Below are 27120 nucleotides of genomic sequence, written 5' to 3' on the forward strand. Positions count from 1 at the left end.
AAAGCATTTGACACGGTTGATCATTGATTTTAAAATTTAGACTCCTCCAGTCAGGACTCTCTGAGAGAGCAGTGGCATGGTTCTCAAACTACCTCAGTAATCGGTCTCAGTGCATAAAATCTGACGGTCTATGTTCTGAATTTGTTACAGTGCACAACGGAGTCCCACAGGGCTCTGTATTAGGCCCCCTTCTATTTATCATTTACATAAACAATCTTGGTCTTAGAGCAGGGCGATATGACCAAAAATATTAATCACGATATACATTTGAAAATCTGCGATAACGATATAATTGACGATATAATTGACACTAAACAAAATACTTTATAACTCTACAACAGCTGTTTTTTATGTGCATTAAAGTTATATAAAAATTTAACATTGCAAATTCCTGTCTGACAGTTTAACCAAAAGGCATTTCCAGTGGAAATTGGCCGACATATCCTCAGCATAACCATGTATAATATCCACAAAACTTAAAAAGAGGTTATACACACACAATACGGTAATATTATGTTGAAGCACAGTACATATCACTCCGCCAGGCTCCTGACTACGATAGCCGTAATGCTCCGACAATCCATCAAGCGGTGCGGCTTCGTAGCTTAGCAAAGTCATACTAAAACATTTGACAGATTTGACAGATTTTCGAGCGCCGTTTACATGAAATCGTTTCGAGGTCAGTAAACACAACCAGAATTTATACATAAGGCACACGGGATTGTAAGGGGCACTGTCGATTTTCAGAAAAATCAAAGGATTGATTTCAAGTGTGCAGTATTTTCCAAAATACACATAATAACGACAGTCCGCTAGCACGCTCTACTAAAAATAGTTCTTTGTTGTGTATCTGACGGATGAAAGCTAAACCAGTTCCACCACTGAAGCTGCAGCATTTTTACAAACCAGTTCTGGTTCATCCGTTTCATTCAACGATCCGCTTTGGCTCTTCTCATTCTGCGTCACCGCCATGTGCGTATGAAAACAAAGGCACTGCGCATGCGTGTTTTACCCCAATTCTATCGCGATATGTCATTTTTCTATCGTTGCCCAAAATTACATCGGTATTACCGTGAATAGTATGATATAGCCCAGCCCTACTTCTAAATGTGCCAGATGCAAACATGCACTTCTACGCTGATGACACAGTTATTTACAGCTGTGGTTCAACTCTTGTCCAAGCCATTGACTCCTTGCAGAAAGCCTTTTTTGCTGTCCAGCACTCATTACTTCAGCTTAAACCTGTTCTCAATGCAGACAAAACTTGTGTTGCTACCTTCTTATATATGTTCCCTGCTTGCAATGAAGCATGCTGGTCCGCATGGTTACTTGTTGCTTTCTGTTCCATTTGCCCGAACTGAATTTGGTAAAAGAGCTTTTGTCCATTTAGCACCCTTGGCTTGGAACAAACGACTAGAAAAAGACTGAATTCATTTTATTGGGTGCTTTCAAATCTAAACTAAGAATCCTTGAGGCCAAGTCCATAACATGCAACTGTTTCAATTAGATTGATTGATTATCATTTTAACTGATTTTTTTTTATTATTATTATTTGAATTTTACTGAATTTATTTATTTATTTTTCATTTATTTTTGCATGTGTGTTGTTGCTGCCTGTGTTTAATTGAGTAATTGCTGCTGCCTATCTTGGCCAGGTTTCCCTTGAAAAGGAGGTTTTTAATCTCAATGGGATCTTCCTGGTTAAATAAAGGTTAAAGAAAGAAAAGAACATCTGTCAGATCAGCAGATCCCATGATTACTGTTGCGCGTACTCTACTAGACCAAGATATACATGCCATTTATACTGTTTGAATTCTCAGTGGGCTTAAAGTTTGGACTCTGGTGAAGTATCCATGTGTGAAATGATGTCTCGTTCAGGTGACCTCAGTTTTCAGGCAAAGAATGTTGCTAATTTGTATTTGCTGAAGCAACACCAGGTCATAATGTTTTTCTCACAGGGTTGTATGGTGGGCTTTAGTCATAATAATGGAAATATCTTAGATTCATACAATACCTGTTCAAGGGACTCAAGGTGGCTTTACCCAAAAAAAAATCAAAGGCTTCAGTGAACGGGAGTGATGGGATCCCTTCATCTAACGTTCTTCTCACCCTGATGGGCCTATCACTATGAGCAGGTTAAATCTGAGACATGACTTTTGAAAAATTGTTCCAGAGTCCAGTTTTTATGATCCCTGCAAATTGAAACTGAATGAGAACACTGATTTTTAACTGAGGCGATTGAGGCTTGCAGTTCTTTGGATGATATTCTGGGTTTTTTTGTTTTTGTGATCCACTGGACAGGTTGTTGATGTGCTTATGGAGTAATTTTGGTAGGCTGGCTTCTCCTGTGAAGGTTCATCACTCTTCCAATTTTTATGTATTTGTATATTGACATATTTACACTCAGCATGTTTAATTAGAGTCCTGAAATAGTAGAAATGTCCTTGTAACCCAGTCTGATCGATCTTAACGTCTATGTTTCTCACTTGTTCACTTGAGTTCCTTTAGATTGAGGCATCATGTGTTGTCTGTGGTTGCCCTGCCATATGTATTTTAACATTGCAGAGCTGTTTTGGTTTGTGAAAATCAGAACTTTTAACATGGGAACATGATAAACCTGTCTCCCCTGAACAGAAAAACCTGATGGTAGTTGGAGTTGATGTCCACCACGACCCCAGCAAGTCTCATCAGTCAGTTATGGGGTTTGTCGCGAGCGTGAACAGGTAAACTTCCCTTCCCATGGGGCGATCGTGGCTCAAGAGTTGGCAGTTCGTCTTGTAATCGGAAGGTTGCCGGTTCGAGCACCAGCTCCGACAGTCTTGGTCGTTGTGTCCTTGGGCAAGACACTTCACCCGTTGCCTACTGGTGGTGGTGGTCAGAGGGCCCGGTGGCGCCAGTGTCCGGCAGCCTCGCCTCCATCAGTGCGCCCCAGGGCAGCTGTGGCTACAATGTAGCTGCTATCACCAGTGTGTGAATGTGGGGATGACTGAATGTAGTGTAAAGCGCTATACAAATACAGGCCATTACCATTTTTCCCTGTTTTTCTCTAGTCGTTCTTTAGATTTCATATTTTCTCCATAGTTGAATTATTACATACATTTAATGTGAAGCACACAAAAAAGTGTCAGTGTGCACAAAACACTGACTTCACATTACTAGACAATGCAAAGCAATGCTGTGACTCACTTTTTTCAAGCATTTTTGCATCACCTTGACAAACCTTTTCATGTCTTTGCACATGAGTGCACAAACGAGAAATTATTTGACCTTGAATTGGCGAGATGCACTATGCATGCGTCCTAACAGCAGCGTGTTGTTCCCTACAGCTCGTTGACCCGCTGGTACTCCAGAGTAATTTTCCAGACCCCCAATGAGGAACTGATCCATGGCTTCAGGGTTTGCTTACTGGCTGCGCTGCAGAAGTACTATGAGGTACAAATGTACTTCAGATTCAGTACTCCTCTCTGTAAACCTAATTCTCACCTATCAGTGAACGCAGTATAATAAAAATAACAGTGTAGTTTGTTTCTGGGTGTTATCAAGTTTTGCTGGGTTTAATGCATTTTCATTTACTGTATTAAATTTGTATGACTTTACTTTGATTACGCATGTCTAACAGGTGAACCACAACTTGCCAGAAAAGATCGTGGTGTACAGAGATGGTGTCTCAGACGGCCAGCTTAAAATGGTGGAGCAGTACGAGATCCCACAGTTGATCAAATGCTTTGAGACTTTCCCCAGCTACGAGCCCAAGCTGGTCTTCATCGTGGTACAAAAGCGCATTAACACCACTCTCTACTCCTGGGCTGCAAACAGCTTCGGCACTCCCCCTCCTGGAACTGTCGTGGATCACACCCTCACTCAGAAAGACTGGTTAGTCCAGGGCGGGGGGATAACAGCAGGGGTTTGATTCCAATTGGAAGGATTGTAGGATGTTAAAATGTGTAAATGTAAACACAGTGCTGCTGTTAAAGATGAGAGGCCTGCTTTTTTTTGTGTGTGTTTTTGTTGTTGTTTTTTTAGTCTGAATCCAGCTTTAGGGCACAGGTGACCTGCTTCAGTAGTCTACACTGGCAGCTCAGTTTAAAGGCGACGATGCTAATGTGAATCTCAATGCTGTTCCAGAAGCTGCACTAGTAAACAGCATTTCATGAAAATATCTTGTAAAAATACACAAGAGAGAAATGTGGATTTAAACACGTGCACAGCAAAACTGCTACAACAGATGTGCTGGCACCTGTAGCAGACGAGTACTTTGATGAGGAAATGTTTCGATTCTGTAAAGTTTCCCAAACCGATTGTTTCCCCCATGCTCAGGGTGGACTTCTACCTGATGGCACATCACATTCGTCAGGGCTGCGGACTTCCGACACACTACATCTCTTTATATAACACGGCAAACCTCACACCAGACCACTTGCAAAGGTATGATCCAGTTTCCTTTCCACTGAGCAATATCTGGATTTAATATTTGATCATTACAAGATTGAGGTTGTTTTTTAGGTCATCGCTGTAGCTGTAAGAAAAAGAGCGTTTATCAAACCACTAAAACAATAAACAGTAAAGTTGACGTCTGTATGATGTCTGTTTAGTTTGAGCAGCTCATGAAGAAAAGTAAAGATACTGCGCAGAGCATCTGTCATGTCAAAACTAAAGATGGCACGATACCACTTTTTTATGTCTGATATCATAAATTTGGATATCTGCCGATACCGATATGAATCCGATATAGTGTGTTTTTAATCAATAAAATTTTTTTTTAATATCCTGCTGCATTTTGTATAAGTTTATACTCAAGTTTAAATAAATAACAACACTAAAGCTATTCTGTTATACCTGTATGTAAAAAATACACTACACCCAAAATATTTCATAGTTCAGCAAAACTGATCAATCTAATAAAGTTAAACCTGCTCCATCCTCCCTATTCTGGTATTTTAAAGAGTACTTAGCAGAAATATTAAGCAACCTAACTAATAGGGCTGCAAACTCCCAGCAAAAGAAAATAAAAAATAGGGAACCACCCTCCACCTCATGATGCTTAAACGATGTAATCAAATTTAATTTGATGCAGTGTGAAAAATGCACAAAAATAAATTATTTTTCAAGAATAATTAAATAGATTCAACATCTTTCTTCAACAGAACTGCACAGATGGTACCTTCCCAAAGGAAAAAGTAGTATAGCTTACTAGGGTATATTAGACTTAACAGTTACTATATACAGTAATGGACTTCTATACATTTTACATCAGATTAAAACTTTGGGTGTAAGATTCAGATAATTATTTATTAAAAGCTCGACATTTTAAATGAGAATAAGAAAGAAAAGTATGTCTTTGTGCCCCCTTTTCCCTGTTCATGCCCTATCGGCCCCCCTGGCTAAACTTTGCTAGATCCGCCCCTGCACAGTTACCAGTCGTCAGCTGTAGAAAAAGATCCTGGTGTAGAAATAATATTAAATAAATTCTAACAACAGCTTATCAAGCTTAAACGTGCTGCTGTTGTTCAGCCGCTGATTTCCTCTTTCTGGTGAGAAGTGGGCCAAAAACTAAGAAGAGAGACGGACTCGCGACAGAAAAGCCGATCAGCTGATCATTGATCAGTTTCATGATTGAAGTAGCAGCAGGAGAGAGAGAGAGAGAGAGGCAGTCGCTCCATATATCTGTTGTTAAGCTTAACGTGGGAATGCTTTACAAACATTCAGAGATGAACTTACACACTTGCTTTACTTCTCTCTGGGAAAACGTCCTCGGAGATAAAATGCTGGTTTGGTAGCGAGGCTACAAATACACACAGCCGCTCTATCACGTGATGCATACTGCTGCCACGAGCTACGGTTATGAGCAGAGTTACGCCGTGTAGCAAGTTTTGTGAGGTGCTTTTTGATATTTAATGGATCGGATTACATTTTTTATTTCTCGCCGATATCCGATCCAGTAATTTGGGTCAGTATCGGACCGATACCGACACGTAATATCGGATCGGTCCATCTCTAGTCAAAACAGCATTGTACCTGACTAAGAGCCATAGGGTCTGTCATAATTCAGTACATAATCATAATCTTTATATGGTTTGCAAAATAACTCTGCTACACAGTGAGTCTGTGATGGTTATACAGCTGTGAACGATACACAGTGAAGAAGAAAAATGTAGCCCTATGTATGTAAAAATCTCAAAGTATGTGTTTATTCACTGTATTATGTTGTGTACATGTCATTCAGATTTGTCTGAATTTCTAAGGCTACGTTCACACTGCAGGTCTTAATGCTCAATTGATCCTGTGCACGAGAAAATGCTAACTTCCTGGTTTGAGACCGGATGTGGGGTTGTACATTTCCGGTAGCTTTACTTTGCGGTCAATCGCTACTCCGAAGATATCCTCCAAAATCATGTCCAAAACTCGAAAACGGAAATATCGCGTTAAGTTACAAAGAGCAGAAGGTGGGAACACTCACCACTGTTGTGTCATAAAAAATCTAATGATCAATTTTGACGTTTAAAGAGTTTAAATCGATCAGTTGTTTACATCACTCAACACAAGCAGAACTGCAGCAGAAGACACATCGTCCACATTCAGAAGCACATCTCTGTATAGTGACTGGTCTTGTGATTTAAACAGGCAAATGTTCAGCATTCAAACTACAGGTGAACAATAGTCAAACCAGATGTTTCCATTATGTCGATATCAGCTAGTCAAGTACACACCTACACAGCATGTTAACAGTGAAAAAAGCCACACAAAAAACTGCTGGTAAGGGTTTCTATACATTAGTATTTATGAAGGGTATGTTGTGACTTACCTTCAAAATTACAGCGGTCCCTCGCTACAACGCGGTTCACCTTAAACCAATTTCAAGTTTGCATGTTTTTTTTTTACCTCACATTGTGTCCTGCGTCCTGATCGCTGCAGACGATCTCCTCCGTCTCTCCTGTACAGTATAGAATCGCTGCATCGATGCTAGCAGTGTGACTCTGAAGTGCAGTGCTGTATGTCCACGATGTACACGAAACGTTTTGCACTGTCAAAAAAAAAATTGGCTACTTGATTTCACCTATCGCTGGTTATTTTTAGAATATAACACCCGCAATAAACGAGGGACAGCTGAGAAATATAACATTTGAATCCCTTTTCTCTTTTGCCCTGAGGCACGGAAAAAATATCGACAAGTCGATGAACATCATTTACAGATATATTGGGTAAATGCCCGAGACATCTATAGAAATGTAAATCGCTGCTTGATTCATTCATTTGCTTAACTTGTTTTGGACCATAAACAGGGCGCGAATAGGACACCGGAAACAAAGCTCCCCACAGGAGTTTCCGCACCGGAAGTAGCATATGCTAACGTGCACATAGTCAATTCCGATTTTTTGATCAAAAATTTTTTTGTCTGCTCGTTCACACTACAAATAAAATGTGACAGCAAACGCGCTCTAGTGTGAACGCTCAAAGCGGCCCGCATGCGCAAAAGAAGACGTCACACACAACGCGCTCTGTTTAGACCCAGAGCAACAGTATTGTTTGACTGATGACCTTAATATAAAGACTTCGGACTTTACGTTTCCCAATTTTTGCTTTAAGTTATTTTGTTATTGACATTATAATGTAAATAACCTAATAATGATCCTTATTGCTGTTTTAGAGGAGCGCTGCTTCAAAGGATAGTTGCAGATTTCTGTCAGAATCTGCAGATTATACAGTACAAATAAAATGTTCACGTTTCTCCAACGTTGTCTTCTCAGCAGTTTCACTGGATGGCCAGGAAGCGTTCGCGATGTCTTCTCCGGCGCTGATAATCGGTGACGTATCGGTGTCAGTGACGTAAAAGACGGATTTAATGTGACTTGACCATTAAACAGCAGCTTTCTAAAACATCAGATATGTATCGGATTCAGAACCACATACAAAAGTGACCCAGATCGGATTTGAAAATATCGGATTTGTGCCGTTCACACTGTCACACCATGATCGGATATGGGTCGCAGAGGGTCAAAAAAATCGGATTTGATGCGCTTTCGCCTGCAGTGTGAACGTAGCCTAAGATCTCCAATAAGTTTATAGCGTCACCATGAGGTGTCATAAATAGTGACTCTGGTTTGTCAGTTCAGAGCTGATACATGTTTGAATAAAAAGAGATTTTTGGTGCCAATCACGTCCCAAGATGTAGCAAAATCGTGCATTTTGATATCAACATTTTGTCCAGTTGCCAGTAAGACACACAATCAGTCAAACATCAACATCTACTGTTTAGTCTGGACTTGTATCCCCGAGCTGGTCTTGGCAGATGGCTGAGCCTCATCCTGCTAAAAGGAAAAAACCTTCCTGTTGCCAGAGTATTGGACCATGCATGCAAACACACAAATGGAGTCGAGATTGTGTGTCAGGAGTTTGAGTGCTTCTGTACACATTTATATCTTGGAACTGTACTAGATGCAATTTCAAGTAATTAACCACCCCATTTTTATTTTAAGCCTCACTGGTATTTACCTCGAGTCTATTGTTTTCCAAAGTATGGCTGTGATTTATTTTTTGTGTATCTTCCACACAAATTGGGATTTATTGTGAATTTTTGTACAGTTCAAAAACACTTCATTGTTGATTTGGTGTCTTGCCAGGTTGACTTTCAAGATGTGCCATTTGTACTGGAACTGGCCCGGCACCATTCGTGTTCCAGCACCCTGCAAATATGCCCACAAACTGGCTTTCCTGTCTGGCCAGTACCTCCACTCAGAGCCGGCCATCCAGCTCTCAGACAAGCTCTTCTTCCTTTGAGTTATTCTTTGCCTCGATGCAGACGGCAGTTACCTGTTTTTAATGACAACTCATTTACTTTAATGAGGGATTCATTAATAACCTAGAATATCGTTGCATACATTGTAATAATTAGAATCAGTGTTATTTTAAGAGTTTTTTCATTTCAAGGTCAGTTCAGTTATTTAAAAGAAAGAAAGAAAGTGGTTTAAGTTTAGGAAGTTTTACATTTTTTTTTCTTTTAGTAATTACGTTCAATAATGCAGCAGTGTTCTTAATGTTTGCACCAATCCAGCTTTCAGCTGTACAGATTTGTAGCTTGTAGTATTTCAAATCTTTAAATAAAACACAAGCCTGTTTGTGTGGTGCTGTCATTATCATGATCGGTGTCTTTATTTTTATTTAAGCCTTTAATGCTTCACTTACAAAACTGTCTGCTGGTAGACACACGAGCCAAATGCCCCCATCACTCTCACACTTTAAATTCTTATCAGATTGAGAATAATTATGAAAAAAATAATAATTATTCAATGAAAAATATGATATGAGTATTCATAAAGGAAAGAATGGATATGGTGATCCTAGCAATTGTCATGTTGACTTTACACTCATTTTTTTCCCATATATACGTGTAATTGGTTGGCGCATGGAAAATTGTGCTAAACACTCTCCTTTAAAGATAACTGTAAAAAAAATAAAATTAAAAAAAACGCCTCCAAGCAAGTAGTTGAGCTGTAATTTATGGAGTGTCAAGAGTGCTAAAATTAAAATAAACAATTATTAAATAATGAGTGTCAAATTCATTAAATCACATGAGTTAAATTGGAAATAAATGTATTTAGTATATAATTAAACTGTTAATTCATTTCAAACCAACTCATTCTTTCATTATTTAGAAGCAACTGATTATTAATTTTTTCCATGGTTACTGTGATGCACTGCACCATGAATCTATTTCATCTGTCAACCTCACCCATCAGAGTTAGGGGGCGGGGCTAACAATGAAATGGTTAAAACACTTAGATGGCATCTCTCAGTACCAAGTAAAGAGATCGTACATGCATACTTGATAGTTCTTATTTGGCACGTTGGCTCACGAGTCCAGACTTCTGAAGATGAGAGGACACAGCTGACAGGGAGACAGCAGCATCATCTGCCCTTCGCTGTGTACTTAAACAACTACCACAGACCTGCCACGGCACAAGAAAGACTGAGTGGACTGGCAGTAATTAGTATTAACAACAAAGTTGGCCATCAGATTTCTTGCAGTGATGTAATAAATGATTTTCCTTCTAGAAAAGCTGGAAAACAAACATGTTAAGAGGATTGAGTGTTGAGGAAAACCAAAAAAGTCAAAAGTGGATTCCAATCATTCATTTTCAAATGTAGTTGTTCTTATTTTCATCAAAGTGTTTACACATGTTTACATAGTTTTCAGAATAAATTATTCAACTTTGGATTTGATTTCTAAAGCATGTTGTCTTGTGGGGTAGCATAAGATAAACGGCAAGGAGGGTGATAAGTGAACGGCATCAGCATACTAAGTTCCTTTAAGTAAACTTTATTTCTGGCATCTCCATTCTACCATAAAACAATGGTATTTGTTGTTTTATATACCATTGATATCCCACTTGCCTACCAGGTTGGTAGGCAAGTGGGAGTTTGCCTACCAACCTGGTAGGCAAACTCCCACTTGCTTTATACAGGACATTCTACCATTGAAAAAAATAGGTCAGACCAAACAATACGACAGAAATAAGATTATGCATGAAACTCATTTGCACACCTAAATGGTTTGAAAAGTAAAACACTGCCCTTAAACTTGAAGCGGTCAATCATATTCCTGGATGGAGCAGAGCTTAAATTAGCTCCAGAATTTAAATATCTTGGGGTCATTCTAGACCCAACATTATCCTTCAAGAGTCGCATAAATAAAGTGTCCCAGGTCCTTAAATTTAATAATCGAAATTTTAATCATATACGTAAAAGTTTAAATATGAATGTTGCAAAAACGTATTTTTACTCAATGATCATCTCTCATATGGACTATTGTTTGACGTCCTGGTCACTTGCTTGTCCAACAACACTTAAAACTATTGAAAACATTTATAAAAGAAGTTTAAAACTACTTGACAAAAAACCGACTTCCCACCACCACTGTCATGTGTTAAAAAAACAAATTACTAAAACAGTGTTCTGGAAAGAATGGCTTGTCAAAGGCATACACAGGATAAGTGATCTTTACTCAGGGGGAGTCTTTATGTCATTTGCTGAAATAACCCAAAAATATGGTTTGATAAGAGAAAATAATTTTTGGAAATATTTACAAATAAGGGATTGTATTACCAAAGGAAAATTTACTCAAAGATCAAATATGGTGGTGGAGTTTTTAGAATTGTCCAGTACAGCACATAGAGCAGCTGTTTCCTACAAACTGTTTAACAATCCAAAAAAAGAGATATGTGAAAACTTGAGGATTATATGGCAGAGAGATTTGAGTTGTGCAATTTCTAAAGAAGAATGGTGTAGAATTTTGTCATTCTCTGATAAATATATAAGAGAGGCCAGGGGTAAATTTACTCAGTATAAATTAATACACAGATGGTACTTTACTCCGTCCAAACTTTACAGAATGGGAATCAGTCCCAGTAATTTATGCTGGAAATGTAGTTCAGATCCAGGGACATTTATGCATGCTATTTGGGAATGTGGGAAAGTTTATCCCTTTTGGCAAAAAGTATTGGACAAAATAGGAAGGTGGATTGGTTTGATAATACCCTTGTCACCAAGACTGTGCTTATTAGGGGATCGGTCGGTGTTACCTGGGGTTTCAAAATATGACTTTGTGGCTATAAAGGTGGGGGTGATTGCAGCGGCTCGAGTTATTCTCAGTGTGTGGAAGGAACCATCTCCTCCAGAATATAATAGGTGGAAGGAAAATATGCTGAAAATGGTGTTGTATGAAAAATTCTTGGCTAGGATTAATGATGATAGGGAGGGTTTTGACAAATTATGGGGGCGTGTTTTTGGCTGAGATGGTTGGAATTTATTTGGTCAGGGCAATTATCTTTAGTTAAATTTTATGCTTGCTGCGTTGTATGTTTGTTTAGGCACTCAGTAATGGAATAAATTGATTTTATTGTCCTTTTTTTGCGGGTGTACCGATAGTTAATAAGTATTGAAAATAGACCCAAAATACAAAGGTGAATTAACCATGGGATTGGAAGCTGTCTTTTCTTTTTTCTTTTCTGTTGTTGTTTTGTTTGTTTTCATGTGGTTAAATGTTAAAAACAAATAAAGACTTCAATTACAAAAAAAAAAACATAAATTACTGAACTTCAATAACTTAGTGAAACTTAAAAGAGTTTGTTTAATATATAAAGTCTTACACTCCCTTGCTCCACCACCACTAAAGCAGTTCATTAGGCATAAAGAAAGCTCAGACAGGACCACTCGAGCTACAATCCGAGGAGACTTGTTTATACCCCACAGACGGACAACATTTGGGCAGAACGTCCTTTCTGTCCAGGGTGACCATCTGTGGAACAGTCGTCCTCAACCCATTAGAGATGCTCTACACTCAATTTGTTTAAGGCAAAGGTTAAAAGCTGGTTATGGACAAATCAAGTGTGTGATCATGTATGAGTTGTATAGTTTTAATGTTTTATTTGGGAACAGAATGGTGTGTATGTGTAAGTTTGGTGATGGAGTTTTTATTATGAATGAATGATGAATTTTTATGAATTATTATGTCTATTTTTTATGTTTAAGGACAACAGATGGAAATTAGCCCTTGGCTATAATCTGGTATGTTTACATTCATGTATTTTTTTTTACATTTATGTTCATTAACACGCACTGTCCTCAGTAGCGGTTTTAGATACGGGCGACACGGGCGGTTGCCCGGGGTGGCATCGTGGTGGCATCGTGGTGGGGGGCGGCATCACGGACATCAGCAAAAAATGAAATTGCTCGTACTCATGCTGCCCCGACATCAGCCAGCGCATACTGGGAATGGCATAGGCACCGATCGGTTTTCTATCGCCCATTTGCTGGGAGTAAGGGCGCCCTCCGTTTGCGAGGTGCGCCTGCTGCTTGCGGCACAGGGAGGAGAGGGCGGGGCGGCGGGGGATTCTCTGGCTGGCTGGAGCAGCGTCTAGTAACCAACTCGCAAAATAAAACAAAATAAAAACAAAACAACAAACAGAAAAACACCAGACATCATGATACAGACTTACAATTTGCACCGACGTTTTTTCGAAATTCTATACACAAAAAGTGAGCGCGAGAGCCCTCGGTGCGCCTGCTCGCTGCTGAAGTCAAAGTAAACTTTATTGTCATCTCCGCTACATACAGTCCAGTTTATAGAGAGACGACGAGGCTCCGGTTACAGCAGTCAAAGTAAACAAACAATAAATATAAGAAGAGTAAGAAAATAAATATACACTTTAGGACCAGGGGTAAAGGGATCAATAACAATTTATAATTTACAGTTTGATGATTTAAAGTCTCACACACAGCCCGTCGAAAGGGGAGGGGCCGGCTGCTTCCAAATAGAGCACATTTAATTCATAATGTTGTAAATCCAAGCCCATTATGTATTCATGATTTGAATCCTGGGTTGTGTGAAATCTCAGAAATAAAGTGAATCTGTGAACTAAGGTGTTGGTCTATTAGGTTATGTTGTGGTGATCCTCGAGTTGGGGGATTTGTGTTCATACTGGAGTGCAAAATTAAAACCAAGATGGACAAGAAAAGTTCAAAGTCATCAGGTGCTCAGTTTAGAAAAAAGAGAAAAGAAGAGGAAGAGAAACGAGCAAAAGATGCAGGTAAGCAGATGTGTGATTGGATGATGGTAGGTCATCCTGAAACAATCAGAATCAGAATCAAAATACTTTATTAATCCCTAAAGAAATTATGTGAGTTACAGTTGCTCCAAGAAGAAATGGTAAAAATAGTAACAGTAACAGACTAAACTCCAAACAATACAATATGTTACAGATTTTAATATTAATTAGTCATTGTCAATTGTTGATTTGTCCTGTTCTCATTGTATGAGGAATTATGATGGCTGTTTGGTAGCTGTTTGCATACAATGCATCAATGCATACTCTCTCTCTCTTCATATGTGTGTGTTTCTCTGGCGAAATTCAGTATGGTTCCGACAACAGTTTTATGTTAATGTATAATCCTTAATATGTTTTGTGTGGGGGGGGCGCCAGAGGGAGTGTTCGCCCAGGGCGCCAAACGGGCTAGGACCGCCACTGACTGTCCTAAATAAATAAATAAATAACAATCTATATGTTTTTGCCTGAATCTTCCACTACAAACAGAAAGAGGACATGTGAGCTGCTGTCTGAGTATCAATGCAAATACACACCAGAAATTGTTTAGTAAAGACAAATTTAATAAATGAAAGCTGGTGAGAGGGCCTTTAATGTTTTTCTTTGGATCGTCCTTCCATCCATCTATCCATTTCCTTCTGCTTATCTAGTTCATGGTTGGAGCCATTAGGGACAACATCACCAAGAATTAGAGGAATAGTCCGAATGAGCCACAGCGTTTGACTGCCATTAAGACCGAAGCCAAAACAAGTTGTTGTTTGTTGAACGATTCTTTTTAGCCACAAAGCTAAAACTGATCCACAAACACGCTGGAGTATGTTTTCAGTTGAACCTTCTGACTAAATACTTTGTCAGTAAAACACTTTCTACAGTCGTAGCTTGCAGAGAACGATTCAACATAACTAAGACCTGAGTTCAAACCTCAATTATCACCAGTTACTTACTTGTGCATTGTTCAGTCAATGATACTTATTGAAACCACTGTTTTCTAATACCTATGCATAAAGGTAAAGAACAATAACAGCGTTATCTTTATTTTAGATGTCAAAAAGTATTTGCGGCTCCCAGTGTTTTCTTTTCCGTGGAAACGGGGTCCAAACGGCTCTTTGGGTGTTAAAGGTTGCTGACCCCTACCCTAGGGGAATTTGATGTTTCAGTCATCATCATAAACTTAAATTTTCATCGTGCCATTTGAGAATAATGGTTGATATCTGTAACATCTGTTATCACAAAAATCCTCACACATACAGTAGGTGGTTTATTCGTGTGACATGAAACTTCTGCATTTTTGAAAATCAAAGCTAATGTTTTAAAAAGATGTACATAAATGAAAGTGTTGTTTACTGGAGATTGCTCATATAAAGCAGATGATTCGCTTCTCTTTGAAATATATCGCACCCATAAATTAATTTAAACTGGGATCCATGTTCAGTAATATCTGACTGATGTGGATTTTGAATATTACATGTAACATGTCCAGAAGAACTATGATAAAAATTTAAATGCATTCTAAAACCTGCACACGCATGGTCACGTAGACGTAAACTGCAGTGAACGTTTGTCTTAGGATCAAAGGAGAACACTTTTTTTTTTTTGCCTGCAGGGTGTAATCAATGAAAAAACCTAAAATGCTGTATTAACGCACTAGGTGTACTGTCCAAGGATCTAAAAATGTAACCACTGTGCATTTTTTAAGTATTTATCTTTTAGCTTGCTTTGAAGAACTCAGCTTTTTACCACAAGGCTCCCTACTGTTGTGTAAAGAAAATTTAAGTGCAAATGTAACCCGGGTAATTTTCCGAAGTATGAAATTTGTGATAATTTGGCAGTCATTGAACGCATCACAGTGCCGTGAGCAAAGGCCTAGTCCAACTGCAGAATTTCTTTTTCCCTCCCGTCGATCTGGTGAGATGCATGCTGTTCTGGTGCCCTCTGCGATCTGGAAACCTGGGTACATTTAACACCAGTCACTGTAGATAGGTTTACAAAACATTTGTACTTAAAACTGATGCTTTAATTTGTTGTTAGAGAGAGAAATCATGAAGCGGTACGCACTTGAAGCTGAGCCGAATCCGACAAGCATTCGCCATTACACCAACTCCTCTGGTGAGTTAGCTTGGAGCTCATGTTTACATGGAATATTATGTCCCTTTTTATGCTGCAGCCAGGTGTCAAGTTAACTGCTGGGATAGGGGGTGTTTTTTTGTTGAGGAAGAAAGCTAAATGTTATAGAATGGCCGAATGAGCTTAGCTGAATGTTAGCAAGCTAGCGGCTAAGCAAGCCTGGCTACCGTCCTAATATGGCGGCCGATACAAGGTCAATTACCGAGTTGATGTGTTTATGCCTAAGAAATTTTGGTTAACAGCATTTACATTCTTTATATATATATATATATATATTTTTTTTTTTTTGACATGAACAAGCCTGTATTTTTTATGATGTTGAGACTGCTAGATGAGCCGTTAGTGATACTGGAAGTCATGAATATGCTTTGGTTAATTCTCCAGCATCCGGGTGTGTGTAGGCTGGTTTTTCCTTTGGTATCCTGTTCCTACTGGATGATGTTCCTCATCTGATGACTCCACTGAAACATCCTACCTGGTAGATGGTCGTTGCTGCAAGTGGATGCTTCTGCTTTCTGGATGCGGTTACTGGATACTACACTGTTCCAACAGGGCGGTAGGAACAAATTGGAGGGCCCCAACGTTGCACTTTACCTTTCCCTGAGCTCAGGTGTTTGTTTTTGTTTGTTTGTTTGTTTTTTGGCCAAAGGACCTTGAAAGGTGTTTTGTTTTGTTTTTTTGGGAACACTGAGTGGAAAGACAGTACAAGAAAAGGGTTATTGTTTAAATTGTGTTTTAATAAATGTGCCTATGTTAAGTGAGTGTGGTGTTCGTTGTGTGCTGGAGGTCTTACTGTTCCTATGGTGGAGCAGCTACTACCAAACTCCGTTACAAAACTAGCCTCTGATGGGTTACAGATATTTGGGACACATTTCAATTCTTGTAACCTCTTTCTATACAAATTGTGATTCTTTCTTTTTTTGGGGGGGGGGGCTAAAACATTGTGGTGAAATTGATGATACAAACAGTCCTGATTTCCAAGCATTAAAGCTTTGGTGTAAGTACAGATTGAGTTACAGGTGGAGAGCCAGCCAGGAGATTGGACGATAGTAGCACCTTGACTTTCCAGCTCACAACACCCACCTTTTCATTTTTCTCAACCGCATTGAGTCGGACATTGTATCTTTGCAGATGCTTTAATGTAGACCAGCGGTCTCCAACCTTTTTTGCGCCACGGACCAGTTTATGCCCGACAATATTTTCACAGACCGGCCTTTAAGGTGTCGCGGATAAATACAACAAAATAAAACTAGTACCGGTACCGAAAATCGTTTTTTATTCATAACACACGTGAAAAGACCCAGGAACACAGAGTTAATGATAAAAACGATAACAAAATAACGCTGAAAACCGATAAAAACCCTGAAAACTATACATTTCACACCTGAGCCTCAACTCTCGCGGCCCGGTACCAAACGACTCACGGACCGGTACCAGACTACAAAAACAGAGCGAGGCATCTAAGCTTGAAAGGAGAGTGGATAAGCTTGCAAAGCAAGTAGAGAAACTGAGCCAAAGGTCCATGAATCCTCCTTTTGACAGTGAGCTTAGTGCAGCGTTAAAACAGAGAAAACAAACTGTTAAACTTCAAAATAAGACAGACGAGTTGTCTAAGAAACTTGGAGAGCTCGCTCGGTACCAGAAATGTCCTAAAGAAAATAACAGTGATGGCAAAGATTACTTAATGGCAAGAAACAGCAGTGGCAGGAGACCTGTTAAGGTTCCCTGTCTGCCAAAAGTGTGGTTCAGCTTTAGATGTGGTGAAGATGATCATACTGCTGCTCGACGTCTGAATGAAGCTAACCAGACACTAGTCTGTCAGAAAATGCTTAAGAGTTAAAGGCAAAGCAAGAAAGGTTCCAAGCCCAACAGGTTACTGAGCCTTTTACTTTAAACTTGTAGCAGCTCTTGTTGTGAGACGCCCAGGAGCTGAGACCAGCATCGATCCCACCTTATTTGACCAAAGCATTCATTTTCAGAGCAAAATAAAAACCCAGACAATGGTTGAAGATTTTGATTCCAAATCTCGCTTGCCAGCCAGTCTGCTAGATCCTCATTGTGCAACTTCTGTTTTGTGTGAGGGTGTGCAATGCAATTCCATGATAGATTGTGGTTCACAAGTCAATGTGCTAATTGTTTCAGAAAGATAAACTTGCACATCTCCCCATTCAGCCAATTGAAGCATTGTTTGAGATTGAGGGAGCAGGTGAACAGCATGTCCGCTACCTACCTTGGTTATGTTGGTTACATGCTCATTGAAACCATCCCAGTTCTGTGAGCATAGCAGCCACCTAGTTAAACTCTAGAATTTTCTTTTCCTCCCATCAATCTGATGAGGAGCATGCGTTCTCTTAAACACTTCATGCTGTAAGCTGATGATAGTTATGTTAGAGCAGATGCTGCTGGTGCAATAGGCTGTCGACTAATTGCAAAAATAATTGATGACTAGTGGACTATCAAAATAATCGTTTGTGGCAGCTCTAGTTTCAACATTTGAATGAAGATTCATATGTAAAATGCATTCTTATCTGGTTTTGGTGAGAGGGCCTTTAATGTTTCTCTTTGGATCATCCTCCCATCCATCCATCTCTTCTGCTTATCCGGTTCAAGGTTGGAGCCATCCCAGCTGTTATGGGGCTAGAGGCGGGCAAAACCTGGACAGGTGGCCAGTCTAACACAAAGAAACACACAACCATTCACACTCACATTCAACCTAACTGCATCGCTCTGGAGGTGGGAAGAAGCCGGAGTACCTGGAGGGATCCACAAAGGCACGAGGACTCTCTTGCTCTCAGGTCACTGCCGTTCACGCTGCTCTGAACACTCTCAGTTGTCTTTGGAACAAATGACACCAAATGAGAGTGAATCACTTCAGAACAACAGGAACACTCCTGGTTATTGTGAGCAAACGTCACAACAAGATGAATATATTTACCATTTTAATGAGGGAGAATCTTCTGTGTGGAGTTTCTTCTCAGCGTGACTCTTTTTCCTGGCTTTTAGAAACAAGAGGCAGAAAAGAAAGAATAAAAGTTAAAACCTCGACAATTTTCAAATATTTTAGGACAGAATTTTAGAAACGACCTTAAACACTATTTACTACTTACCACTTTGTTCAGGCTTGCTGGTGTTCGACATGCTTCACTTTATATTAAATCCTGAAGCGCTTCCTCAGTGGAGTCGGGCTCTGGATGCTGTTCTCTTCCTCTTAGCGCCCTTTGCCGACGTCTTCAGAAAACGGCAGAGAACCGACATGAGAACTCTGCCGTCTGCGCTGTAGTCTGTTACTCTCCAGCGGTTCGTCATCTCCGTGTCCTCTGTTCGGTAAACGGTGGAGATGACTCTGGTGACGGGGAGGCCGTCGACAGTCAGGGTGCAAACGCAGTTCCTCCGGTCTGCCTTCAGCACAGCAAGATCCGCTTTCTCGGGAAGAACTGGAGTCAGGAAGCGTGGATGAAAACCGGAGCCCGCAGGCGGCAGCATCATCCCAGCTGGTGAGTCCGTAGGAGGAGGAGTGGTGTTCTCTCTCTGGCTCAGCCTCACATGGACAAATGGAGTCGTCACCTGGTCCCGGTGGAACAATCCTTTAAACAGTATGTGAGGAAAGTCCTTGGATCCCGTCACCAGGTTATGGTATAGAGTGAGGACCAGGTGGGACATGGAGTCCAGATTGCTGTTGGTCAGTTGACGGTTCCTCAAGTTAATGACGACCATCTGACGTGAAATGGTTGGAAACCTCACACTTCCTTATTGGAGGCGCACAGCAGTCTGACATATTATATTATACCTTTTAGCCTGCTGTACCATAGCATTGATCTTTCTCATGCTCAATGAAAAGGGATAGCAGGTGCATCTAGCGATCTAAGTCGGTAGAAAGCATTTTGCAATTCCTTCGCTTCTTGAAGAGTTCGGAAAATCCGAGTTTTCACAGCACTAGTAGGAAAAAGCTCCTGTTTGCACTGAAATGTGAAACCGAATTCCAATTTTGCCTTCTGCGTCTATATCCGTAGCTCAAACACGCCATCCTCATCACCATGACTCCCAGTGTCACCTAAAACCAATTTCATTTATTCAAAAGAAATTTACTCTAATTATCACTTTTAAAAAAATATATATATATTTTTCTCATTTAATTTTACTATTTCATGTTTTTGCCAATCTTTGTGGTTTTCTATGCTGTAAAAAAAAAATAAAAATCACCACTTTATAAGAAAAATAACTGAAATTCAGACTATTCATAATGGACTTTTTGCATTAAAGAATAGTTTTTCCATGTGCTTACACTGCTGTCAGAGCCGATGTTGTGCCAAAAAGCAATCGGTGTCCAAGAATAATTAACGGTATTTAAGGCTATCAAGTATTTGTCTTTCAGCTTGCTCTGAAGAACACATTAAGCATTAGGCTCCCTACTGTTGTGTAAGCAAAAATGCTGAGTGTAACTCGGGTTTTCCGAAGATTGAGATTTCTGATCATTTGGCAGTCATTGAATGCATCACAGCACGTCATTAGCCATTTCCGGGCATCCATGAAAACAGAATTTATTAAATTTAAGTTAGCAGGGAGTTTGCTCGCTAGTTTTCACCCAAACATATAATATAGCATGTTCTGACTGAGATATCTGGAAAAATTAAAAAATAAAAGTTGAAGCGAGGGTTCCCGATGGTTAGGGACAAATGCAGTTGCTTGGCAGGATCCTGTAAAGAACCAAACTTCAGTCAGGAGAACAACTGAGATAATCCATCCACAATACGAGGTTAGTCATTATTTACTGCTGCATGAGCTAGGTTGTAGTTAAATCATAAGGTTTTAAAAACTGAGCTTTAAAATTGAAAGTGGTGATAAAAACCCAAGAGATTTTCACAGTGATCACTGACTTTTTTTAGGGCCTTGTTAAAATTAGAGGGAACAAGATACAAAGCATTACAACATGTTAAAAACACAACAGCTTTAATAAACAGAGTAGTCTGAACCCAGGAGCAGGATTCATCACGTCATTTAAAGACCGGATAGGCAAATAACACCAAAGGAGAGTGAATCACTTCAGAACAACAGGAACACTCCTGGTTATTGTGAGCAAACGTCACAACAAGATGAATATATTTACCATTTTAATGAGGGAGAATCTTCTGTGTGGAGTTTCTTCTCAGCGTGACTCTTTTTCCTGACTTTTAGAAACAAGAGGCAGAAAAGAAAGAATAAAAGTTAAAACCTCGACAATTTTCAAATATTTTAGGACAGAATTTTAGAACCTTAAACACTATTTACTACTTACCACTTTGTTCAGGCTTGCTGGTGTTCGACATGCTTCACTTTATATTAAATCCTGAAGCGCTTCCTCAGTGGAGTCGAGCTCTGGATGCTGTTCTCTTCCTCTTAGCGCCCTTTGCCGACGTCTTCAGAAAACGTCAGAGAACCGACATGAGAACTCTGCCGTCTGCGCTGTAGTCTGTTACTCTCCAGCGGTTCGTCATCTCCGTGTCCTCTGTTCGGTAAACGGTGGAGATGACTCTGGTGACGGGGAGGCCGTCGACAGTCAGGGTGCAAACGCAGTTCCTCCGGTCTGCCTTCAGCACAGCAAGATCCGCTTTCTCGGGAAGAACTGGAGTCAGGAAGCGTGGATGAAAACCGGAGCCCGCAGGCGGCAGCATCATCCCAGCTGGTGAGTCCGTAGGAGGAGGAGTGGTGTTCTCTCTCTGGCTCAGCCTCACATGGACAAATGGAGTCGTCACCTGGTCCCGGTGGAACAATCTTTAAACACTGTGAGGAAAGTCCTTGGATCCCGTCACCAGGTTATGGTATAGAGTGAGGACCAGGTGGGACATGGAGTCCAGATTGCTGTTGGTCAGTTGACGGTTCCTCAAGTTAATGACGACCATCTGACGTGAAATGGTTGGAAACCTCACACCTCCATCTTGGAGGCGCACAGCAGTCTGACATATTATATTATACCTTTTAGCCTGCTGTACCATAGCATTGATCTTTCTCATGCTCAATGAAAAGGGATAGCAGGTGCATCTAGCGATCTAAGTCGGTAGAAAGCATTTTGCAATTCCTTCGCTTCTTGAAGAGTTCGGAAAATCCGAGTTTTCACAGCACTAGTAGGAAAAAGCTCCTGTTTGCACTGAAATGTGAAACCGAATTCCAATTTTGCCTTCTGCGTCTATATCCGTAGCTCAAACACGCCATCCTCATCACCATGACTCCCAGTGTCACCTAAAACCAATTTCATTTATTCAAAAGAAATTTACTCTAATTATCACTTTAAAAAAAAAATAATTTATTTTTCTCATTTAATTTTACTATTTCATGTTTTTGCCAATCTTTGTGGTTTTCTATACCACTTTATAAGAAAAATAACTGAAATTCAGACTATTCATAATGGACTTTTTGCATTAAAGAATAGTTTTTCCATGTGCTTACACTGCTGTCAGAGCCGATGTTGTGCCAAAAAGCAATCGGTGTCCAAGAATAATTAACGGTATTTAAGGCTATCAAGTATTTGTCTTTCAGCTTGCTCTGAAGAACACATTAAGCATTAGGCTCCCTACTGTTGTGTAAGCAAAAATGCTGAGTGTAACTCGGGTTTTCCGAAGATTGAGATTTCTGATCATTTGGCAGTCATTGAATGCATCACAGCATGTCGTTAGCCATTTCCGGGCATCCATGAAAACAGAATTTATTAAATTTAAGTTAGCAGGGAGTTTGCTCGCTAGTTTTCACTCAAACATATAATATAGCATGTTCTGACTGAGATATCTGGAAAAATTAAAAAATAAAAGTTGAAGCGAGGGTTCCCGATGGTTAGGGACAAATGCAGTTGCTTGGCAGGATCCTGTAAAGGACCAAGCTTCAGTCAGGAGAACAACTCGGATAATCCGTCCACAATACGAGGTTAGTCATTATTTACTGCTGCATGAGCTAGGTTGTAGTTAAATCATAAGGTTTTAAAAACTGAGCTTTAAAATCGAAAGTGGTGATAAAAACCAGAGAGATTTCCACAGTGATCACTGACTCTCTTTAGGGCATTACAACATGTTAAAAACACAACAGCTTTAATAAACAGAGTAGGTTGAACCCAGGAGCAGGATTCATCACGTCATTTAAAGACCAGATAGGCCTAGTCCAGGTCTAGGTCTTGATGTTTTCATGTCTAAAAAAGTTGAACAGTGTTTGTTTTCTTTTTCTTTTCTTTTCTTTATTTATTTTTTACATGAACAAGCCTGTATTTTTTTATGATGTTGAGACTGCTAGATGAGCCGTTAGTGATACTCAAAGTCATGAATATGCTTTGGTTAATTCTCCAGCATCCTGGTGTGTGTAGGCTGGTTTTTCCTTTGGTATCCTGTTCCTACTGGATGATGTTCCTCATCTGATGACTCCACTGAAACATCCTACCTGGTAGATGGTCGTTGCTGCAAGTGGATGCTTCTGCTTTCTGGATGCGGTTACTGGATACTACACTGTTCCAACAGGGCGGTAGGAACAAATTGGAGGGCCCCAACGTTGCACTTTACCTTTCCCTGAGCTCAGGTGTTTGTTTTTGTTTGTCTGTTTTTTGGCCAAAGGACCTTGAAAGGTGTTTTGTTTTGTTTTTTGGGAACACTGAGTGGAAAGACAGTACAAGAAAAGGGTTATTGTTTAAATTGTGTTTTAATAAATGTGTCTATGTTAAGTGAGTGTGGTGTTCGTTGTGTGCTGGAGGTCTTACTGTTCCTATGGTGGAGCAGCTACTACCAAACTCCTTTACCAAACTAGCCTCTGATAGGTTACAGAGTTTTGGGACACATTTCAATTCTTGTAACCTCTTTCTGTAGAAACTGATTTTTTGGGGCCTAAAACATTGTGTTGTGGTAAAATTGATGATACAGACACTTAGTGAATTGCCCAAGGTCAACAGTCCTGATTTCCAAGCATTAAAGCTTTGGTGTAAGTACAGATTGAGTTACACAAGGATTCTTTAGCCATAAATGACTCGTAACAAAAGTCAAAACCACACAAAGTGCACGCTGCAATGACTTCAAGGGGCAGTAACACTGCATATTAATTTGGGTCTTAGCTGCTGTTCTTGAATTTACTTTAAGAATTTATTTTTAACAATTATTTCCATTCACTTTAAAACTTTCTTTAGTGGCGTTAACGTCAACTAAAAGTTTGTTGGAGTATCATCTGTTTTCACAAACTGAAAACAGAGTAATGTTTAAAGCGTTCATCGATGGCTACCAATGATGTGGTTTCCTGGAAGGGGATGAGCTTCTCATCCATCACAAGGTAGTATATGTTAATGGCCTCCCTGCTGGTTCCAGATGCAAGGAGGTACGGCTTGCAATGTCTTTCCTGGCGCTCCAAGTGTTCATCTGAGATGATCTGTGACTAAAGTGAGAAACAAAAATAAAGCAACTGGAAACTCTTTTGTCTTCACTGCATTCCCCACCAGAGTCATCTCCACCGTTTACCGAACAGAGGACACGGAGATGACGAACCGCTGGAGAGTAACAGACTACAGCGCAGACGGCAGAGTTCTCATGTCGGTTCTCTGCCGTTTTCTGAAGACGTCGGCAAAGGGCGCTAAGAGGAAGAGAACAGCATCCAGAGCTCGACTCCACTGAGGAAGCGCTTCAGGATTTAATATAAAGTGAAGCATGTCGAACACCAGCAAGCCTGAACAAAGTGGTAAGTAGTAAATAGTGTTTAAGGTTGTTTCTAAAATTCTGTCCTAAAATATTTGAAAATTGTCGAGGTTTTAACTTTTATTCTTTCTTTTCTGCCTCTTGTTTCTAAAAGTCAGGAAAAAGAGTCACGCTGAGAAGAAACTCCACACAGAAGATTCTCCCTCATTAAAATGGTAAATATATTCATCTTGTTGTGACGTTTGCTCACAATAACCAGGAGTGTTCCTGTTGTTCTGAAGTGATTCACTCTCATTTGGTGTTATTTGTTCCAAAGACAACTGAGAGTGTTCAGAGCAGCGTGAACGGCAGTGACCTGAGAGCAAGAGAGTCCTCGCGCCTTTGTGGATCCCTCCAGGTACTCCGGCTTCTTCCCACAGTCCAGAGCGATGTAGTTAGGTTGAATGTGAGTGTGAATGGTTGTGTGTTTCTTTGTGTTAGACTGGCCACCTGTCCAGGTTGTGCCCCTGCCTCTGACCCCATAACAGCTGGGATGGCTCCAACCTTGAACCGGATAAGCAGAAGAGATGGAAGGATGCACTGAAGGCCCTCTCACCGGCTTTCATTTATTAAATTTGTCTTTACTAAACAATTTCTGGTGTGTATTTGCATTGTTACTCAGACAGCAGCTCACATGTCCTCTTTGTTTGTGGTGGAAGATTCAGGCAAACACACATTACATATATAGATTGTTATGATATGACTCAGTTTCACATTAATTGCTATGTGATAGTGATGAGGTCCAATTTAATAGTATTGCTGGTATCTAATGAAATGAATTGAACACATGTGATTTTGGGGTCCAGCAAAGTGAATAGTTTTCACTGTGGATAAAATACATGGAAAGGTTTAATGAGTCATACTTCACTACAAAGATTACGTGATTAAAGGTTCTCATAGATGTAGGTCAGAAGTTTCGCTCCATCCTGGATGTTAAATGTTGATCAATGTTTACACACATCTGCACATTTCTAACAGTTCATTTCACAGGTCATCAGTCTCCTGACTGCATATGCAGAGTTTTATCATCATCGTGAATTCTCGCTTTAGTTCCATTCAGTCAACATCAGGTGTCTGCTTGTCCTGAGCTGTGAGAACTACAGCGAGTTCCTTTCTTCTTTAGCTTAGTATTAATAAACCAGCTCGTAGGTGGGCACCTGCATCCCTGTCTATGGGACAGATCATTTCTGACCAATTGCATAACTGCCTGGTTTTACACAGAGAAATCACTTGTTGTCAGAAGTGATGAAAGTGTTGAAGCACTCACAGGAGACGTCATTCATGATGACAACTGTGGATGACAAATCACATGATTGGATCCTAGTTCAAAGTACGCTTTCTTGAGTCCTACATGAACATAAGGTACAATTAAAATTTAAAAATTGGTTGAGATGAGTTTGGAAAATAATTCAGATTTTAAGTCTGAAAATATCTTTACTTCTTTTAGCATGCAGTTAGCAAAGGTGAAACTTTTCCACACGGGGATGGAGATTTTTTTTAAAGTTTGAAATAACTGGGATGCTGGCTGTCGTTTAATTTGTTTATTAAAAAAGTCAAGAAGGATATTTTAATGTTTAACAGTGAAAATAATGGACTGTTGTTCATGTGTTTGGAAAGGAAAAATGGAAAGACTGAAAGTGGGGCCTGGTGTTGACTTATTCAAAGTGATGAAGTACCATCAGACACTAAAAGTTACAGGCTGAAACACATCAACTGCTTTATTATTTCTAGTTTTAAATAAAGTATAAGAGCAGTGTGCAACAACAAAGTGCCATAAAAATAGAAATACAATTAAAATCCCTTAAATTAAACAGTCCCTAGTTAATGTTTTAAGTTCTAACTACTAAATATAATAAAAAATATATCAGAGAAATACTTCAGTATTGTAAATTCATAGACGTAGGTGAAACAAGGGAACAAGATGTATAAATTTGTTCTGATAACTATGTAAACATGTGTAGGAAGAACTATATTTGAAAATGAATGATTGGAATCCAGACTTTTGACTTTTTTGGTTTTCCTCAACACTCCATCCTCTTAGCATTTTTGTTTTCCAGCTTTCTAGAAGGAAAATAATTTATTACATCACTGCAAGAAATCTGATGGCCAACTTTATTGTTAATACTAATTACTGCCAGTCCACTCAGTCTTTCTTGTGCCGTGGAAGGTCTGTGGTAGTTTTTCTTATTGATCTTTTTTTGGAAAAGCTCACAGTGCAGTGCACCTGTGTTGACAGGGGCCTCCGGGTCAACATAGATGAACCAAAGATCGAAAAACAACCATCAAGAACAAAAGCTGCCATATCTGATGTCATATTATACTTGAACATTATGAAAACCCTTACTTCAGGTTTTTTTCCGGTTTATTGTACGGAAAAGAAGTCTGCCAGTGGAACAATTGAAAATTACTTGAGAATTTTTTTAATTATCTGGTTTCTTGTCATGTGGTTATATGGTCTTTAAGTCAATCTTGATTCAACCTGCTCTTTACATGGCCATTTCGTACTGCACACAGAGAGGCAGTATGAGTCACTGCACCAACAATGATGTGTTCACATAATATTGTGGGCTTTTTTAAATAAACCTTTTATAATATATGAATTATCTCTAACACTGGCAAAAATTATTATTATTGTTGTTGTTGTTATCATAAATTTTAAAAAAAGTAAAACGCCACCGGGGCCCCCCAAAGCAATTAATTTTTATTTTATTTATTTTATTATTTATTATTTT

General features: G+C 39.6%; 1 protein-coding gene, 2 long non-coding RNA genes and 1 pseudogene across 6 annotated transcripts in view; 2 read left to right on the forward strand and 2 right to left on the reverse strand.

Moving 5' to 3' along the window:
- piwil2 (piwi-like RNA-mediated gene silencing 2) overlaps positions 1-9128 on the forward strand; it is a 31906-nt gene extending 22778 nt beyond the window's left edge. For all 4 annotated transcript variants that reach the window (XM_085180646.1, XM_085180645.1, XM_085180647.1 and 1 more), the window contains 5 exons: positions 2635-2723; positions 3327-3432; positions 3620-3873; positions 4318-4425; positions 8619-9128. In XM_085180646.1, coding sequence (XP_085036772.1) covers positions 2635-2723; positions 3327-3432; positions 3620-3873; positions 4318-4425; positions 8619-8775 — 714 coding nt within the window. In that variant the 3' untranslated portion in view covers positions 8776-9128. The remainder of the gene's footprint in view (positions 1-2634; positions 2724-3326; positions 3433-3619; positions 3874-4317; positions 4426-8618) is intronic.
- A 6115-nt stretch (positions 9129-15243) lies between these two features.
- On the forward strand, positions 15244-17142 carry LOC146507382 (uncharacterized). The gene is made up of 3 exons (XR_014877333.1): positions 15244-15549; positions 15627-15704; positions 16107-17142. It is a non-coding gene; the product is annotated as an uncharacterized LOC146507382 (long non-coding RNA).
- LOC146507383 (uncharacterized) lies at positions 16386-18814 on the reverse strand. The gene is made up of 2 exons (XR_014877334.1): positions 18476-18814; positions 16386-18393 (listed from the first exon to the last, which is right to left on the reverse strand). It is a non-coding gene; the product is annotated as an uncharacterized LOC146507383 (long non-coding RNA).
- Positions 18815-21000: 2186 nt separating this feature from the next.
- On the reverse strand, positions 21001-21709 carry LOC146507384 (uncharacterized; annotated as a pseudogene).
- Between the last annotated feature and the right edge of the window lie 5411 nt (positions 21710-27120).

The sequence above is a fragment of the Neolamprologus multifasciatus genome, chromosome 12 (genome assembly GCF_963576455.1).
Source record: "Neolamprologus multifasciatus chromosome 12, fNeoMul1.2, whole genome shotgun sequence".
NCBI lineage: Eukaryota > Metazoa > Chordata > Actinopteri > Cichliformes > Cichlidae > Neolamprologus > Neolamprologus multifasciatus.